The sequence below is a fragment of the Quercus robur genome, chromosome 10 (genome assembly GCF_932294415.1).
Source record: "Quercus robur chromosome 10, dhQueRobu3.1, whole genome shotgun sequence".
Lineage (NCBI taxonomy): Eukaryota > Viridiplantae > Streptophyta > Magnoliopsida > Fagales > Fagaceae > Quercus > Quercus robur.
The window spans coordinates 39487760-39504142 of record NC_065543.1 but is presented as its reverse complement, the minus strand read 5'-3'; the positions used below and the strand labels follow the sequence as shown (position 1 = coordinate 39504142).

Here is a 16383-nt window from a genome sequence, read left to right as displayed (position 1 = left end):
TAGCATATTCGCTAGATATGGCCAGGAGTTAAAATCTAAAAAGTCATCAAATACTGCAATTGGTGAGTTCACATGCAGACAGAAAACTACTGGTCATGAGTCATGACCTAACTCTCAACTACAAGTCGTTTTCTCTAGCAGTCATTTGCAAACCGACTGATTTTTTTTTTATTATTTATTTTAGTGTACCTCAGAAAAATAAATAGTGAAGAGTATACAAGTTAGAGGGAATAGAGAGTTATAATACAGGCTCATACATGAACAAAAGGCTTGCCTGTATCTTTCCAACCCTGATAGTGTCCTTTGGACATTCAGTTGTGCTAAATAAAAGAGAATTTTAGAATCCAATGCAACTGAATTACACAACACTGGATTCTCACCTATAATTCAGTACTCTTTCATGATCATCAAAATCCATCTTGAATAATTACTTTCAATACATAATTATCACATAGCCTGAGCTATCCCAGAAAAAGCTCTCCTTGGTCAGTGATGCTTAAGACTCAGTGGCAAAATCGAACACCAGCCTCTAGCAGTTTCAGTGGAAACTTCCGTGTAATAATTTCAGATTGAAATGTCAAAAGTTAACAACAAAGCAGATGTCTGTCGAAATTGTATTGTATTGTATCGCTGTTGAACTCATGCTTCATCACCCAATTTCGGGATGCCAGCTGAAAAGAACTGCTCTGCTCTATCAATGAAGCTGCTAGGGAATCTGCAGTATAACATTACGGTAGAAGTTTCTGAAGCCAGCAGATTTTGCTTCAGAGCCATTTCTTCACTAGCCTTAATTGTTTTGCCATCTCTTTGGTTTCTCATCTTGCCATTCCTTATGCTGTTTCCCAAACTTCCAGCCTTTCCCAAGCAAACCTTAGTGCTTCTGGCATTGTATCGGCTAGATCTTAGGGAGCTCTCAACTTGAGGCTTTTTAAATTCAGGACCCAGCTGATTATTTTCACTAGAATTATCTTTTATGGAATTGTCTACATTTAAATTGGATTGAAGAGAAGGAAAAACATTTCTGCATGAACTTAACAAGGAAAGTTGCATATCTATACTGATTTCTTGCTGAACCACACCCTTGTTCTGCTCACACCCATAACAGGCAGCAACAAGTGTTCCAGCCAAGACAGGCATCAAATCAGGGTCACTGAAGAATACAAAAGGCAGATCGCACACCTGTCCTCAAGCTCAATTGATTAGGTTTTGTCAATATAATCTTTAGATACAAGAATAGTTCCATAAAGAATTTCACTTACCTTGTGAAGGATGGTAGGACTCTTTCCCCATCGGAGGACAGCTTGATTCCCCAGGTGGAACAAAGCAAAGTGACTAAGAAGCAATAGAGATTCAAGCAGAAGCAAACCAACCTGAGAGACATTACAGAAAATGCACAAGCACTTGGTTAAGGGCTGCCCTAAATGGTCCACAAATAAATTAATTCATCTACAGTCATTAAAAAATGCAATTGAAATTCCATATATACTCAGTTCAACCTAACAAAGCCCACTCTGTCCCAGCTAATGGTAGTTAAGAACAAATTACAATAACTAAGAGGAAATTGACTTATAAAATAGCACAAAGTGACCTTGAAATTGATAGTCACCAATTGCACTTGGTATAGGAGCTAGCTCTCTAATACCATTAAAGATGCAGAAAAAAAGAGGATAGAAACAGTGACTATACCCATTCAAATAAGCTTTTTGCTTTCTGCTTTTTGTCTCACCTTTCACCAAATAAGCAACAAAACTAGCTTTTTTGAAATGTAGCTAACTTTTATATTTTTGTGTCGCCTTTAACAAAAGAGCTACTGAAAACTATGGGATGCCAAATTCACTTGGGTCCCATACAAAACGTATGCTCATGGATCAATAAAGTAGCCCTTGAAAATACAAGGATTTAAAATAAAATTAAAAAAAAAGGTCTAAATTTTTCTTGGGTGTCTTACATCCATGTATTAAAAAATAGTGGCCTGCATAAAGTTACCTGATCTGTGGCGACTTTCCACTTGCTTGTGCAATGGGAAAGAAGGAAACTCATTAAATGGAAAAATTCCATTTTCAGGTCAGGCCTTGCCTGTGACCAAAGCGAGGACAAAAATAAGAGTCAGTTCAGTGCAAGAGCTTAGTGATGAATATTGCAAAATAAAAATGAATATATAGAATCATAAAAGTGTAACTTTGAGATGTCACCATCACCAAAACACATCTCCAAAGGTAATAAGTGATATTAACTAACTTACTAGCATCTTTTGCATAAATTTAAGGTCCAAAAGAGCCAAATTGTTTAACACCTTCAGCACTCCAGTTGCCACTTCTTCAAAATTAGATGGAAGGACATATGAGGCCTGAAACAGAATATAAGTTATCTCAACATAATTTTCTTACAGATAACTTGAGATAGAAGTTCTAGGGGCCATTTTCTGGTACAATTGTAAAGGATTGGGTGAGTGTGCATGGATTTAAGTCTTGAAAGTGACCATTCATGAAAATGAAATTAATAATAATAAAAAAAATAAATTGAAGGGTAGGGCAGTATCCAAGCCACCCCTCCTTGGACTCCACTTAGGTAAAACTAACACAGGGTGTTGTAATTTTGAACTTGAGAAAGAAGATTCTCAGAATGCTAATTGGCCAAAAGTTATCTACGGGAATTTTCATGTCACAAATAAAGAGGAGCCTTCCAGGAAAACATTAAATCAGCATTTAGAAACTGAAATAAAAAAATTTGAAGAAAAATCTATAACAGTACATAACAACTTAATCATGATAGCTACTGAACTCAAGAATCATGTTCATAATACTTACTCACAACAACCTGGACATAAAATTTAAAAAAGAACCCACGACCAAAGAAAAAGGGGTTGGGGGGGAGTATTCAACAATAACAACATGTGCAGTTGTAGCAACTTTCCCAAACCAGCATAGTTACCTGTTCCGAAGACAATCTATTGTTTGCCTGCAGCAACACAGCTGTCAACAAAGAAGGGAGACTGACAAGACCTGTTTCAGATATAGCAGAAAGAAGAAGAGCTACTGGCTGCTCCAAGTTCAAAAAATTTTCCTTCTTTTGTTCTGCTGCAACCAAGTGTTTCTCGCCCTTCTGAGCTACAAAAGGCTCCGCAATATCAATTTTTTGAGGTTCTTCTGGAACATCTGTCTTGGAATTATTTGCCTCAACTAAACTACTAGTCTGCTCCTTTTCACCATCCTTGCTCATGGATACTGACTCGGATTTTTTATTTATCTCACATGATTCATCTAATGGTCTATCCTCTGGTACATCTGGTAGATGTATAACTGTGCTACCATTTAACACCAATAATGGAGGTCTATAGTCTCCACAGGAGTCGGTTACTGTGGAATATCCAGAATCAGCAAACTCAGCAAGTTTAGCTTCTTGACTTTCATTTCCCAGCACTGTTTCACTAGGACAAGATTCCCAGTCAATGGAACAATTGATCTGAGGTCTGGATGTTAAGACCACCAATAGATGTATACTTAAGAGAATAGAAGAAGGAAATGGTGACCCTTCTACTTGAGGCCGATCATAAAGTGCAAAGAGATCTCGCAGCCGGTGAATAACTTGGTAGGCAATCAATAACTCTAGCAAGCCATCCCGCATTTGGAGTTGTCGTTCATCAGAGCTTATATGACCAATTATTGTTGTAACCGTCCATAAAAAGCCATCTAGTACTTCAGAGATTGATTCAAAGTTTTCTGCTGATGTTTTACTTGATGACAAGTTAATATTACCAGGGGCATTTAAGGAGGCTGCAATCTTTATGTAGTTCTCAAGGGCTGCTGATAGCATTGGGATGATTGGGGGTAAAAGATTTTGTGCAAGAAAATAGCTCCTGTTTGCAGTCACAGACAGAACAACCCTGAGAAGCTTCAAAAGGTGTATTGTCACCTGGCAAGCTTCAGGTTTTGATGTATGAGAAGCTGGCAGGGCAGAAGCAATAAAATCAAGCAAGCCAGCTTGGCGAGAAGCTTGCAGCTCAGGGTCCTTTCCCTCCAAATACTAATCACATAGATATATCGGATGCATTAAGTTAGAAAATCAACAGAACCTTACAAAATTGAATTAAAAGCAAAAAACTGCAATGTGTATTTATAACACCACCATCTTTAATGGGAATTAAAGCATACATTGATCAGATGGAAAATCATGAGTGATGTCCTATCACCAATGGATGGACAACTTTTGTCAACTATAAACGTGAATAAACTTCAATAAAAGGAGCTCCTCAAGTAACTTAATAACTTTTTAGAATTTTTCATCTAGTATAGACCTGACCATATTGGACAATCTATATGTCCAGGGCACAGTCAACCTACAATAGATATATCAAAATGTTTACATCTGTAAGAGTAGAAAAGGATTCAATCCCAAAACCACTTACTAACAGAGCCATCAATTCATCAAATGCTATTTGAGAAGTAATAGACAGCTAAAAAGAGTTGATGTTTTGATATCATGGACAAATGAGATAATTTTCACTACTAAAATCTGACCAACAATTTAGTGTACCCAACTTGGAAACATCATAACCATCACATGTATATTGTGTTAAAAAAAGTGTTAATCCTTAAAATAATGGTTTCAAGTGGTACCTTTATCATTTCTGCAATTATTAACCCTATACTCACAGCCCCTTCTTTTCTAGCTTGCCGAAGTTTTTGAAGTTCTTGAAGCCACCTCCCAATTTTCATTCTTGCAGTTCCCACAGCCGTTCTATATCCAATACCAGCATTTTCAGCACCAAGAGGAGGTTCAGAAAATTCATATTTGAGAGCCATAAGCCTTTGTCTAATTCTTTTAATCCTTCGCTTCAATGAATGTTGCAATGTAACATTGCCCATTGCAAGAGCAGAACCTCCAAAGCCTGAGACACTGTCTGCTTGATAATCTTCACCATTGTTGGTTGGTGTAGATCTACCCTGCCCATCCTTGTTCATAGATCGGCGCAATAAAGGTGAAGATTGATCCCTGAAATCCATAGAAGCTCTCTCTCGTATTTGCTCCAGGTAAAACTTGCGACGTTGTTCACTTTCACTAAGTCGCTCAGCTAATTTCTGGGCCAGAAGTTCAGCTTCCTCTTGCTGGGCTTTCGCTCTTTCTTCCTTTCTACGAAGCTGTTCCATGGCCCTTGCTTCACGTGCTGCACTGGATGCTTTGCGTTCCTCTTCTCTTCTAATTTGAGCTTCTTCTTTTTTCCGCTGTGTTTCTGCAAGGCGCTGTAATTTTTCAGCTTCAAGGAGTTTCCTGCGTTCTATAACAGCCTCTTCTCTAGCCATATCCTCTTTTTGTTTAGTTCTTATCACTTGAAGTTTTTCGGCTCTCCTCAACTCTGAACCATGAAGTTTCTGTCGCAAAATTAGCTTTTTATTTTCTTCATTTAAGGAAGTAATAAATCGAACCTCATTAACTTTACTGCTTTCATCGCCAGCTCTCTTCGCAACTTGAGCTAGAAAAGCCTCATGCCGAGATTCACCACGTTGGTGGCGAGCATGCATTCCCTCTCGTAACTTAATACTGCGGACAGCCTGCCACTCATTAACCCGATTTAATTTTTCTGAGTTACGCTGAAGCTTTTGAACTCTTTCATTCTCCAGCTCACTTCTGATTCTCATTGCCCGGGCATGCTTTTCTTCTGCTTCCTTTTTCAGATCCATAGAAGTTTTCTTCTTCTTCTCAGGAGACATTAGTTTATCATGCAATACACGTGCACGTTCAGCACTTTTTCTGCTCATACCTGGCGAATGTGAAACACGAGAAGAGACACGAAAAGGAGATGAAAGTATGTCCTCCCAGTTCCTCTTATCTTTCCAAGCATCCATTGATTTCCATGGGGCTGAATTCCTCTTTTCCTTATCCCTTTCTTTTTCAGATGGAGGAATTTGCCTCTTTAAATGCTCTGTAGATTTAGGATTTTTCTCAACACCACTTTCTGCCAACATTTTTTCTTTCTTAGGAAACAGCCTATCTGCTTCAGATCCAGGTTGTTCTCTCTTAGTCTTTCCAGCAGAAGAACTATCCCTAAAAGGTGTCCTAGATGATGAACCAACTTCAGAAGAGGATGAATTTTGGGGAGGGACGCGTCCATTTTGTCCTAAGTTAACTTTGCAGGACCTGCCAGACTCAATAATCCGCTTTTCTCCACCCAGGTTCCCTTGAATGAGATCTGAATTTCCACTCTGTTTTCTTGACTTTATTTGTGATTCTTTAGCATTGAGCATTACATTGCTTTTCCCAGCTGATTTATCAACAGACTGAAAATTAGGACATGCAGGCCCCAGGATTTTCACATCATTAGCTGTAAACATGCTAGCTCTTTCTTGTTGAATTTTCTTAAAAGCCTCAAGAGATGAAGACAGTATATCTGCCTTGTGCGGTGAAGTTGTCATTCTTCGCACCTGCACTCAACAATAAGAGACTAACCCTTTTTATATTAGAGAGAAAGGTGATTAAACTAAAGTTGTATAATGGAACTTACTCCAACAAAAGGGGCACAAAAGATCACAAATGATATATGAAAGTAGATGGTTAAAAGCATCACTGCTTTATAAACCTTCTTTTTTTATATAGGTATCGCTCTTTTATAAACCTTCATTGAGTGAACTTTAATAAGGTCAGAGCCAGGTAACCCTACAATGGTTTTTGATGAGCTACGTTGCCAAAAATGTTTTTTAAGAAGATATGTTGCCCTACAATGGTTGACACATGTACATGCAATGTCTTCATCAACTAAACTATGCACAGGCATCTGCATATTCTTTACACGATCATTACCCTTTCTTCAAGTGCCCTACTTTTGACTTTGTTCTTTAACATGCTGAAGGTGATTTTGACCTCCCAAAGGAGAATTCTCTAGCTTAGGAATAGTGAATGGATGATGTTAAATTAAGCAAATTTTTGCAAAGTTAATGCCTTCAGAAATTGAAGGAACAACCCACGAGAAAATTCACATTCTTAGACTATTAAAATCAGAGTGAAGATTATTAGTACAAAACACTGATTTATAATAAGTATATGATATCAACAAATATCTTTCCATAAAAACTTCAGTGTTGTTGATTAACAGAATTTTCAGTAATTTGAGCATAAAATTTCATTTCCAACATCAGAAAAAAAATGTGAACATGCTTACCTCCCATGAAAGAGCATGAGGCCTGCGATGGTCACTCTTCAATGTGATTGGTGTGCCATCAATTAGCTGAGGAGAGGACCTTTTCACATTCTCAAACTCCTCCACCCTAGTATTTAGTTCTCTAAAATCAGATGCAGCCTCTTCAAGAACAAGAATGGCTTCTTTCATCTGCTCTACATCACATTCTAGTTCGCAAAGAAGATAAAGTTCATCTACGGCCCTATTAAGATTCTCAAAGAGAAAACACCATAGACGCTGCCTAAATCTTTCTTTACTTTCAGTTGTTTCACCTTCTCCAAGGGCATTCATAATCTGTGTGTTTTGCATTTCATTTTGTATTGTACCATGCGATGGACTTCCTTGGTCTTTAGTAGGGCCTGTAAAGGTAGCATCACCTGAAAATTCAGGTCCACTCTTTTTAGAAGGAGCCAACTTGGTATTTTGGGAAACTGCACCTGTGCTTGGAGCCCCATTTGTCATTGGTACTTCAGAAATATCTGAATAACCTGCCTTTGGTATAACAGGTGCCTGAAGTTTCACCACTGTCCCCACATCTTCACCAGATGGACCAGTATCTAAATGATCATTATTTTCTGGGTCAACATGTTCAGTGTGTATATCCTTGCAGATTGAAACTTCAACATCTGGGTCAACCTTTTTTTCATTCACAATTGGAACTTCAGCATCTTCTAAAGATATTTCATTCACCTCTGTATAGCTCTTTTCAGAAACCTCATTTCTGCATATATCTGCATCTGCAGCTGCCACCAAGCTGTTTTCTTGGGGAATAGCACAAGAAGTAAGAGGGGAAACCGAATTGTTATTGTTTACATTCTTCCTACAGGCCACCAAATTATCGTTCCCAATATCACCAAACTTGATTCCTACTCCAACAGTGTTTTCATGATGCAGTAGCAATGCATCATCCTCTAGATCACCCCACTTGAATTTGTGAACCGTGTCAGGCTTATCCTTTTGGGGAGTTTTCTCAATATCTCCAGTCACACCATTAGAATTTATATCAAACAATGGAACCGAATCAGGACACTCAGTATCTTGTTGAACTACACATTTGTCAAGATAGAGCACATCCTTTTTGTCTTCATTCAAGATAGAAACAGAATTTACAACACTACAATGGCTATTTACAGCATAATTTCCCCCTGCCTTCGGAAGCTGAGATCTGTGCTTGCCACTTGAATTCCCACTATTTTCATTCAATGAGGGCTGAATATGTAAAGAACTAGAAGCATTTTTTCCTGAACATCCCCCAACCCAACTCTGAAGAGAAAACTTTGAACTACTTCTATGCTTCTGGACAAGAAAAAATGGGAAGAAAATACAGCTAAAAATATGAGAATTGGGTTGAATATGGAATTGATATACTTTCTAATGTAAATAAATAAAGAACTGATAAAAAAAATACAGAAGACATATAATAAACACTTCAGCTAAAAAGCAGGTAACTTGAAAGAAGAGGGCAGAAATATGGTTCTTTTTTGTTCCTTGGAAATAAAAATAGAGGTCATCTCAAACGTATTGACAATAAAGAGTAAAAAGATTTCTCATTTTCAAACGCAAGCAAAAATTTGTTTCATATTTTACTCTTTAATTTAAGGGATGGAACACCATCTATTTTCCTTGTGTGAGTGTGTGTGTGCGCGTCCATTGGGGTGGGGGTGGAAGCACCCTCTCTAAGTAACATATGAGATTTGAATAGATATCCAGATCCATTTTTGTTACTTTATGCATCACAATGTAAAAACCTAAAGCCCAAATAAATCAGTTCAATAAAAATAAAAATTTCTATACCATAAATAAAAATCCAAAAGATAAATAAACAACTTAAGATACAATGAAGCATTTAAAAGTTATTAGTGAAAGTAACCACTTCCGTGTCCAAACATCTCTCATTGATATGCATTGAGGTGTTCTCCAAAGTCCTAACTTTCATAAGTAGCAAGTGCAACACACAATTGATCACACTGGATTAATTTAAAAAATTATCACAACCCAATTTATCTAGAATGAGATCCGTGTGGTAGCTGGTAAAATGCTAGAGAAGAAAAAGCAAAATTGAAATTATAATTTCAAAATCAAAACAACTCACTCCAATAAGTCCAATTAAACCACTTTCATGCCTTATCAAGTCTCAACTTTTTGTTTTCTTTTCGTTTCTCTCAGCATTCCCAGAGACCAAACAGCAGCTAAATATAATTCTTTTTTTAATGTTAATGAGAAAAAAAAAAATCAACAACAAAATTACAACAATGCTGATGAAGAAAATGGAAGAAAATGAACTCAAACGAACACCTTTTTCACTTTGAACCATCCAGAGCCCTGATCATCCACAGCTTCTTCACTGTTCTCCATCCCCACTTTATCAAATACCCAAAATTATTCTTTCACCCCCAAAAAAACACCATAATTTACAGGAAACCAAAAAAAAAAAAAATCAAATATTACACCAAAGACCTAATCTTTTACAGACCCAAATAAATAAATGGAAAAAACAACAAATTCCTTTAATTTATACAACAACATGAAAATTTTCCTAATGATACACGATCATGATCGTTGAAATCGAAATGGGTATTCAACAAATCAGTGATCAAATTGCTGAATGAGGAGAAAAGTTAAAGCTTGGAAATTTTTGAATTGAAAAGAAATTTGGGGGAAATTTTGGTTGCGGATTTCACTGAAAATGGGGAGTGAGAGTGGGGAAAAGGAAGTCCAAAGGGAATTGAATTCCACTGGGATTGCATGAAATTGCGGAAAATTTGAAATGGGAAAGTGGAATTTGAGGTGTGAGGTGGAAAAGGTTTTTCTAGGGTTTTTGACTTGGGAGAAAGAATAGGAGGGAAAGAAAGAAGAGCTTGGTAGGGAGTGAGGTTATATAGGTTGAGAGTAGAAGGAGGGAGATGGTAACAGAGTGACTGTTTTTACAGATTTGCCCTTTGGGCCCAAATTTTTTTTTTTTTTTTTTTTTTGTAAAAAATAAATTAAAAATTAATAAAAGGGGTCCAGCTTGAATAAGATTGTCTACGACTGTGTTTTTTTTTACTTTGTCTCTTTTATTATTTCCTTTTGGATAAAATTTGGTACCACATTGTAACAAGTTGTTTGATTTTGTGCAACAACTAACAAGTCCTACTCTCCTTTTCTTTCTTTTTTTAATTATAATCATCTACCCCATACTATAGGGGTGTTTGTAGTATGTACCCTAAAATTTAAAATATAGCAATTAATTTCCTAATTAGATAATAATTTGCAATTTTTTCTCCCAACTTCTAAGTTGGTGTAACAATAAATAGTTTAGTTGGTGACTACCCATCCTAAGCTATGACAATATTTATAGTGTGCTTATCTATGAAAGCATTTACAATTCATCCTAAAAAGATCATTTTACATTGTGTAACACTAGTTTAGATAATGGATGAAAATTGTAAATTATTGTCCAATTAGAATGTTGATTGTAAATTTTTTTTTTTTTTTTTAAATTCAAGATGTATGTTACAATTATCACTATAGTTTAGGGTGGGTAGTTACAACTTATTTAATAAGCTTTACTTCAAACAAAAAACAAAGTGATTTTAAGATTGACCAAGTCAAAAAAACATTAAAGAAATATATATATTATCCTTATGGTGTTTTTATCTTCATAAATTATTGGGATAAGTGTGATGATTAAAGGGTTAAGTCTTGGCATATGACAATTATTTTAGATCTCCTTTTTCACGATAAGTTAAGCATATTATATTAAAAACTTGTTTGTTTTTAAAAGAACAAAAAATTTTAAAAACTACAGAAGGTTGGTTTAGAGATTTCCAAATCTTTACGAGATTTATGAAATTTTGGCTTCAAAACACCTAACTAGCATCCTGAGATATCTTCAATGAATTCTTCTCTATAATGATCTAGTATGTATGTATAAGATAGAGGACTACATATATTAGGAAATAGTCAGTTGCCCGAAGAATTTTGGACACACAAGGTTTTTAATAAATATATTTTTTGTTTATAATCACCACCAAAAAAAAAAAAAAAAAGATAATTTTTTTAAAGAGTTTTAATCTATAGCGTCTGTTTCTGATGACAAACGACTTCACTAATTGAGCTAACTATAACCCATAAAATAAGATAATATTGATGGAGCTTTATATGACACAACTATTAGTCTATGACTTATTCCAACCTAAAACTTAAGTGTCGACACTCAAAACAAACCACAATGAACGAAAGCACTACCATATCAACCTTATCCATTAGACAAACAATTGGGCAATGATTGTAACTCATCTAATCCAATTAGCTGGCTGGGAGTTATCTTTCCCTAATTTAGCATAAATCCTAATTTACTAAGTTCAACACTCTTATTATAAAAAAATAAAAATAAAATAAAGGTGGGGGGGGGGGGGGGGTTGTTATTATTATGGTTTTATGCTACTTGGATTGGAATAGTTCTCTCATATTGAGAAATTGTCAAATTATGCCTAACCAAATTCAATTACAAAATCAGTTGATAACTGCATCAATACTATATAAGTATAACTTGGTTTTCAATTGGAACTGGTTCATATTGTGATTGTTTTGGTATCTCTAAACTCTTGCATTATGGCTTCCAATTGAGTGGTAGATTCAACAAAGAACCAGACCTCAATAACAGGTATATATTTTCTTTGCTCCTTTTCATTATGAACATAATTATCATTTAATATAATTTTGTGAAATTTTTGTTCAATAAACTATGTGACAATGCAAATAACTATTTGTGATTATTTGAAATAGATTAGTGATGAAAACTTGTATGTAAATTCTTGAAGAATTTTTTTTTTTTTTTTTTTATGGCATAGTTAATTTATTCATAGATGCACACTTTGCAAGCTAAGGATTTTGTCGGTGGCTTCATGTACAAGTGGGTTTTGATCATCCATATTAGCCTAACACAAACATTAATAAACAAGTAACACATAAACATACAAAGATAGTAGCTTGGGAACGTCGGTGACCTTAAAAGTATAAAAGAAAATAACATAATAGCAATGTGTTTGGTACTTGACCCTTTTTAATAAGGTAGGTGAGATTTCTCTATTTTTGGTTACTACTTACTACCACACTTAGCTTTAAAGATTGGTTGAATTATAAATACATGTAAAACGTTGGCCCTATTAAATTCTACATTTTGTCATTGTGGAACACTAACAAGTTTTTTTTAGCCTTCTCAAAAAAAAAAAAAAAAAGTTTTTTTTTTAAAATAAATTTTTGAAAATTTAAAAAGTGAGTTATTGCATGAGGTTTGATTAGTGGTGTAACCGTGTAAGGGCCTAATTGGTAGCTTTTTTTTTTTTTAATTTCAAAAAATCTGAAAATTTTGTTTTGAAAATTGTAGATTTTCTTTTTTCAAAATAAACAAATGGGTTTTGAAGATGCAACTCAAATAAACAACACAATAAACAATGGCAAATCACAAAACAACCCAACACCCATTCAATTTCCACATCTCACCTTTCAAGATCCATTTTTCAACCAAACCCAAATGGGCCAAACCACAATCTGGCCGACACACTTTCATTATGGACTCAAAACCCGCTTTAGGACTACAAATGAGTTGCATATAAAAGTTTAAAATTATTCATTTTATTTTATTTTGAATGTGATTCGAGCATAAACATCAATTTTCTTATTAAATAAGATTGAGTTTGTTCGTTAGCTATTTGATTGATTTGTTCTTTTCCAATATACAGTAAACATCATAAATAAAAATTTTACTCATTCACAAAATCTATAGTGATAATTAATAATAATTAAATAATGGTTTTTAAATGAATTACAACTAAATTACAGTTGAATTACATTATTTGAGTTAATTATATAGAATGATTTTCATTTATGAACTTATAAAAATTGAATTCATCATCCTTGTATTTTTAAAAATTATACTACGAATCAATTATAAGAATAATACGATATAATATAAACTTATTTACAATTTGGCACAATCCAAGTACATATATTTTTACACTTATATACATATAAACATGCAATATTATATATACTTAAATTGAGTCTTAGCCTCGTACCTTAATTTATAAACACGTTATCATGTTTTGAGTTTAAGTTTAGCGCATTCAATAGTTGAGTATAAACTTTGACTTGAAATTAACTTATTTGCTAAATAAATTAGCATAAACAAATTTTACTCAAACTGGGCCTAAATTGTTTATAATTAGTTCGGTTCATTTGCAGCCTTCCTATCACCAAATATCAGTCCATTGACATCTTAAGCATCCACAGCCTTAAGTTGCCATCCTTCCCAAACAACACATACATCCCTAAAAAGGCTTCATGACACCACCAAAGCCCAAAGATACTGGATTGAGATCTAGTAGGTATTATAAAGGATGCAATTAAATCCACAAAAAAAAAAAAAAAAAAAAAAAAAAAAAAAAAAAAAAACCCAGAAACAGTGGTTTAAAGTTTTCTAAAAATCATTCTGTACGGTGTCTTTTGAGTAGTCTTTACTTTTTAGAAATAAAATATAGAAATACGACCAAATGCCTTGAACAAACTGATTTATTAAAAAATTAATTTTTATAATTTCCAACAAATCAGGCTCTATAATTCAAGCCTTTATTAGTGATCATTCAATGTGTTTCTAGTTTCTATCCTAAGATCTATCAAATCAAAGCAGTAGATATCCTCAACCAAACATGAAGACTCTAGCAAAAATGTATTCTATAATTAATAGATGATGTATAAGAGAATATGACATATACAAGCAGAGAAATAAATTTTAATCTTTGCATGAGTGTTTTTATTTTTTTATTTTTTTATAATTCTAATTATGGTTTTTAATTAATTTTTTTTAGAGAGAGTTTCAACCTATGTTATCCGCTCCTGATAATAACTCTTTATTATTAGACCAAAACACCAAAATTGAGCTCCAGAACTCTTATACAATCATCATAAATTTTACCAGTTGAGTTAACTGGAACCTACTGATTTTTAATTATTTTAGTGATACTGTTCTCCATGCTTCATTAACAATTAAGTCTTTCTCAAAAATTCTTCTAAAAAAAACAAAAGTCTTTCTCAAAAAAAGAAAAAAATAAATTAAGTCCGTATTCCTGGCCTTGTCAAACCTTATGGTCATGATTGTGAAGGAAAAAGACCTAAACAACCATAAAATTGTTCTACGATGGTCCCATCTCTAATTTATAGTCGAGTCACACCGACAAGCTAGACATTTGGCACGTCATAGTTCATACTAACTTACTAATAGGTGTAAAGAAAAATAGGTTTTGTCCCTATTATAAATAAATAATTACTATTTTATTTATATATTTTGTTGTTGAACATTGTAAGTATACATGGGAGGGGTTGTTAGGCACCACAAAAAAAAAAAAAAAAAAAAAAAAAAAAATGGAACCATTAAGATATATATCTTTCAAACCCTAATTATTATTACTACCATATTTCCCAATTATACGTAGTGTGAAAGATATATTGATGCAAGAAAATGAATAAAACAAAAATATAAGAACAAGAAAATTAAAGGATAAACCTAAGAATCAACACTTTGGGTCACTTATGAATCAACACCCAACTATTGGAAATTATCCAATCTGAATTTCATCAATCATGTCTATCTAGAACTGGAAAATAAAGAAATAAAGATAACAACATACCAGAACTAATCCTAACTGAACTCAAACACTAATAACTATCTAATCTCAAAAATAAACAAAGAAATCCTAAACTAATCTAATTATATAAGAAACCCAATCTAATGCAGTCTTTATCATATATTATAAATCTTCTTCTTGTTATTAAGGTAGGTTTAAATTTTTTTTTTTTTTAGAAAGAATAGAGATTTAAATTTCAGATCTTTTATAATTGCAGTCCATACATTTTATGGATCCTATAATTTAAATAATAATAATAATAATTTAAGTTTTAAATGACTTGAGTCCTTTTCTCCAAAAAAAAAAAAAAAAAGACTTGGAGTCCTGAAGTGACGATGTACTTACCAGTTATTTGAGCCCAAAAAAGAAAGTACTTTTGACTCTTTATTTTACAACAAAAAGATAGGTGCATGTTATGTTGCAACAAAAATAAAGTACTTTTGCTCCAATTAGCCAAAAATAAAAAATAAACACAAGGCCCAAATCACAAATGATAGGCACATAACGTGGCAAGATTTAAGGAATTGGCCAGATTTGTTTGCGATGGTTGTGATCATTCATGATTATTATTTTTTTCATATGAATTTATTTATAGATATATATTATGCATACTAAGTCCTACTGCATATGACTTAGTAACTAATCATACCCTTTTAATGCTTTGCTTGTTCTTTGCTATTTGCTTTTGAGTTTTATTTTTTATTTGTTTTTTATTGTTAGTAAAATATTGTTTATTCCTTATTAAAAAAATAGGCAAGAATTGTAGCAACTTCTTTATTATCAAAGAAAAGAGATAAGTTTTATAAAAAAAAAAGAGAGACAAGATTGGTTTTCAGCTGTTACATAATATAGCCCTAAGCCCCAAATAGTTGAATTATGAACGATTCCATCGGCCAAATTAAGCGAGTCAAAATCATTTGTCTCACACTCTCTGTTCCACCCCATGCTCCACAAATCAAAATGAGCCACATGTCTCTTAATTCCTAATTTTAAGCTATTTTATTTGACTTACCTAAAATAAATAAGAAAGAAAAAACCCAGCACATATTCATCCCCAAACCTCCCACCACCAACCTTCGCCCAACGCTACTGACAAAAGTTCATCGACATTGTTGACTTCAGTCATAGCCACCATACTGCCACCAAATCCAAGAAAAATTGCAATAAATTTGAATACCCACCACGACCGTCATTGTTGACTTTGTCTTGGTCCCTTATTCTTATACTAAAAATTATATTCTTCCTTGCTAGTTCAACTCCAAAATTTCAAATTTTTGAATCATGATTAAGAAGGTTTCCAACTAATATATTTCTTAAGAAGAATAAACATAACCAAAAATTTCAAGCATTCGAATCAAAATTAAGAAGAATAAGGGCCTGGGACCACCACCACCATGTTCTATTTACCTAATCAAAATCTTATAAGTGTTGAGTTCAGGTTGTGCTCCCTTGGGGGCGTACAAGAAGACGAGAAGTAAGAGGAGGTAGGGGCAGTGGTTTGGGAGCGAATAAGGGACAAGGCAAAGTTAACACTGATGGTGGTGG

The 16383-nt window shown here is 33.9% G+C and overlaps 1 protein-coding gene across 1 annotated transcript; it reads right to left on the bottom strand.

Annotated features, from left to right (window-relative positions):
* Positions 1–258: 258 nt before the first annotated feature.
* On the bottom strand, positions 259–10028 carry LOC126702197 (uncharacterized). Its single transcript, XM_050400855.1, has 8 exons — positions 9467–10028; positions 7154–8467; positions 4617–6419; positions 2932–4023; positions 2243–2347; positions 1987–2076; positions 1260–1370; positions 259–1179 (listed from the first exon to the last, which is right to left on the bottom strand). Exons 1-8 carry the CDS (start codon positions 9524–9526, stop codon positions 640–642), a joined length of 5115 nt encoding a protein of 1704 aa, XP_050256812.1. The 5' UTR covers positions 9527–10028; the 3' UTR covers positions 259–639.
* Positions 10029–16383: the final 6355 nt, after the last annotated feature.

Coding starts and splice junctions, on each gene's coding strand:
- LOC126702197 (XM_050400855.1), bottom strand. CDS start 9,526: ATGGAGAACAGTGAAGAAGCTGTGGATGATCAGGGCTCTGGATGGTTC. Junction 2,348..2,931: donor ATAGATTGTCTTCGGAACAG/GTAACTATGCTG, acceptor ATTCTGTTTCAG/GCCTCATATGTCCTTCCATC. Junction 2,077..2,242: donor AATTTATGCAAAAGATGCTA/GTAAGTTAGTTA, acceptor CTTTGGTCACAG/GCAAGGCCTGACCTGAAAAT.